We start from the raw sequence: 3,454 nt of genomic DNA, 5'->3' as shown, positions 1-3,454 counted from the left end.
TTATAGAAATCAACCCGCGGTCCCTTTTTTAGTGGATCTGGAAAAACGCTTTATTTTTGCAGAAAACACCCCGTGGTTTGGAGTATTCAACCCGTGATGCTTTTTAAATCGGGACGGGGTCAATGCGGTGGCTCAAGCGGCTGGGGCCGGCGCGGCGGCTCGATGTAGATCGGCGGCGGCGGTTGGAGCTTGCAGGGGGCGGATCCGTGCGCTGCAGGAGCTGGGGAGGCGGATCCGGAGGCCGGCGGCAAGGTGGGGTCACCAGGGACGACGAGGATGGACGGAGCACAGATTCCCTGGCGGATCCATGGAGTCTGCGGCTCCTGGGCAGGAAGGAAGGGAAGTGAGGGACAGAAGGAGGGAGTAAGGAGGGGCGACGCAGCGACCTAGGCAAGAGATTACCGGAGCCGAACGCTGGTGGACGGGCGGGCGGTGCGAAGTCCTGGCGCACCTCGGCCATCATCGAGGCCACCACCGCCGCCTGCCGGTGCAACAAGGCAAAGGAGGATCTCCTGGTTTGCTCCGTCGCCAACTCCATGTTCACGGTCGTGGTTCTAATCCCTCTCTTGCCACTCCAATGTTTCCAGGGGACCTTCCACTGTTTTGATTTATTGTATACGTGCAGTTCATCTCCCAGTCGCTGGCTAGATGTGCCTATATCTGTCATCGTTTTTGTCAATCAGATAACCTATCAGTAGGAAATTATTTTCCTTCACTCTGCAAGACCACATAACCAATTTACTATCAGCGGTCTATACGATTAATTTCTAACTTTGCGGGATCATTCTGACTCGGCATCTGTCACACTCTAACAAGCGTTGGTCTTTAATTTCCTACACTATATTGTGCTACAAAATTTAATCTGTGTGTATGAGTACTAATAATTTGGGTTATTTCGTTTTGTTGAAATGATGATAAAATTGAGTTAAGCGAGTTGGAGCTACTGCACCCCTAGCCCGAGTGGAATGAGCTCATGGAGCGCCTCGAAGGCAGGCAGCATCGACTGTGTCAAGCAAGCTGTAGCAGGCCTGCACGACTCCTTGCTGATCACTTGACAGTCCAAGCTTGCAATAGTGTCAATTCAGGTAGCTGTGTGGCATGGCCGAATCCTGCCCGATCAGGGCCAACCAATGGACATGTTGTATGCATCGATCTCCCAATCCAACAGGCAATACATGTCTGCAAATTGTCCTGAAAAAAGTCATTCGATAAGAAAGGTCATTGCTTAGTTGTGCTCAGTTTTCTCCTGAAAGAAACAGTTAACTTGTATAGCTTGCATCAATGACTTCATAGTCCATACAATATTTTATATGCATCAAAACTAAGTTTTGTATGCTGCAGAAACTCAGGAAAATATGGTGGTTCTACGTCACTAGGAAAATCAGAGGAGACTACCCAATCTATAATGACAGGTGGTGGTAGACACCTGGTATTTCTGCATTGATGAAATGTCTTTTGTGGAACTCAAAAAATGGAGAGAGTTTAGAAAAAATAAATTTGAATGGAGATTAATACTGGTTTATTTTGTGCAGAATAGTAGTGATGCATTCTCTTCCGACAGGCTCCAAATGATGGTTATTCTGCAGGATTGGTAAGACAAGCTTCTGGAGATTGATTTCTCATGCAGCTGCTTGTGATGTTGAAATTAGTGTATCGCTCATTTCTTTCCTTGGTTCCTGTAGCAGTTACATTGATAGTAGGTTGAGAATTCATTTATGGAATAGTCCACTGATGTTCCGTAATTAGCTTTCTGTTTGTATCAAACTGACTGTACATTTGTGACAATGCAACAGGGAGATGGATGTAATGTCCTTGTCCGTGCCATTTGGTTTTGTGGGAAGAAAAATGTTGAGGTAAAGGAGGCTCATATCTTGAAGGCGTTTGGTCCATTGATGTAGTAACTAACAACTTCGTTTGGCTGCTAATTACTTTGCCTGAAAGCTTTCTTTCAAAGTATTAATTTACTCCATCTATCATAATTTATGTACAGTAGTTTCATGGTTTGCAGTGTTGTTTTCAATGGTGGATGTGACATCCGACGATTGCCGAGGAAGAAAGGTGCGGGGGAGAGAATCAATTTGTGGTTTATGAATGGAAACCTTGTGTCAACATGTTTGATATGTTTGCTTATTACTCAATGGTATGATCACCGCAATTTTTATGTTGTTTCGTGAAAACGACAATCAACTAGGGCTTAGTTTATTTTTGGTACTGATTTATAGTTTGTTTGGTAATCACATCACACCTTCTTAAACTTTAGACAATTAAATTTGTTTTATGTTTCCTCCTAATTCATCTTTTTTGCCTTTCAGGTTGCATTGGCAAATGGGGCCTCAACAATCTCTTGTGCCATTTGAACTTTAAGTTGATTATCGATGAAGCAAGATATTCTAGATTTATCGAATCCTATTTTTTTTTCATCAGAACGATATGGTTGTCTGTACAAACTACGTCATAAGCTTCTTTGGGTAGCTTTTTACGGTGTTTCCATCTTTTAATTTATCAGCAACTCCATCAAAGTACCAACCTCAGAGTTGAAAGTAAGGGCTGCAGATTTTTCACGGATCAAATAGGAATCACTACCACTGTACTGGCCTAACTTACGTACTAATGCCTACATCAACCGCCTGGAAGAAGTTCTGGGTACTTCTATTGCATCGGTCGGTATATCTTCCTTTATCTATAACTTGATCTAGATATTAGGCTGACAAGTAGGCTATTACAGTACAGGTGGACCATTTTTAGACATGCCATATTCTTTGTCTGGATAACAAAATTATTTTCACATGGAAACCTCACACAAAATCGCTGTTTAAATCATTGTTGGATGTTCCATTCTTTGATTATTTTGTTACATTCAAACTAATAATAATGCAAGAAAAAAAAACCTTCATTGTTCTAGAAAGGTGTTGGAGGTTCAGTGCTGCATATTCTGATGATACAACTGTCAATTACAAAATAAGACCAAACACTATTTCCACGAATTAGCATCAAGTTGCCAGGAGCAGTGAAGCGCCGATAATGGTCAGCTATGGTGCTTGAGGAGATGGATATATGTAGATGTAATGTTGCAGATATACGGCTGGAGCAATATGTAAGTACTATTACAGAATTACTTCAGCTTTTGCTGAGTGTTTCTATTAGCTAGATGGTTGTGCTTCATGTCCTAGGATCGCATGCCCTTTATGTTCAGAGTATGGTCTGATTATGAATAAGATAATAAAAAGGTCCGTTACTTCTAACGAGAAATTTTGTTAATTTCCAATTGAAGGCATCCACGCGCCACCTCCTTCTCCCCCTCCTTCTCCGTGTTGAGAAGGGAGCATCGACAAAATAGAGGTAGACATGGACACGTGGTAGGAGCCAAGGGGGGAACAGGGAATGGCGGACACGAGATCCGTGAAGCCAGAGAAGGTATGTAAGCTCGTCCACCGCAGGCTATAGCTCCAAAATC

General features: G+C 43.1%; 1 protein-coding gene across 4 annotated transcripts; it reads left to right on the top strand.

Annotated features, from left to right (window-relative positions):
• The first annotated feature begins 979 nt into the window (after positions 1 to 979).
• Positions 980 to 2,964, top strand: LOC123133693 (uncharacterized). Of its 4 annotated transcripts, none has more exons than XR_006465354.1 (6): positions 980 to 1,217; positions 1,342 to 1,412; positions 1,533 to 1,591; positions 1,794 to 1,853; positions 2,009 to 2,140; positions 2,313 to 2,964. XR_006465354.1 is itself a non-coding variant. In XM_044553122.1 (6 exons), exons 2-6 carry the CDS (start codon positions 1,406 to 1,408, stop codon positions 2,456 to 2,458), a joined length of 339 nt encoding a protein of 112 aa, XP_044409057.1. In that variant the 5' UTR covers positions 980 to 1,217; positions 1,342 to 1,405; the 3' UTR covers positions 2,459 to 2,964. The 4 variants fall into 4 exon arrangements, 2 of the variants coding, with proteins under 2 accessions (XP_044409057.1, XP_044409056.1); XR_006465353.1 differs by having other exon boundaries at positions 1,342 to 1,415; XM_044553122.1 differs by having other exon boundaries at positions 1,342 to 1,429; positions 2,009 to 2,058.
• The last annotated feature ends 490 nt before the right edge of the window (positions 2,965 to 3,454 follow it).

This window comes from Triticum aestivum, chromosome 6B, assembly GCF_018294505.1.
Source record: "Triticum aestivum cultivar Chinese Spring chromosome 6B, IWGSC CS RefSeq v2.1, whole genome shotgun sequence".
Taxonomy (NCBI): domain Eukaryota; kingdom Viridiplantae; phylum Streptophyta; class Magnoliopsida; order Poales; family Poaceae; genus Triticum; species Triticum aestivum.
This window is presented reverse-complemented; position numbering and strand designations above follow the sequence as displayed.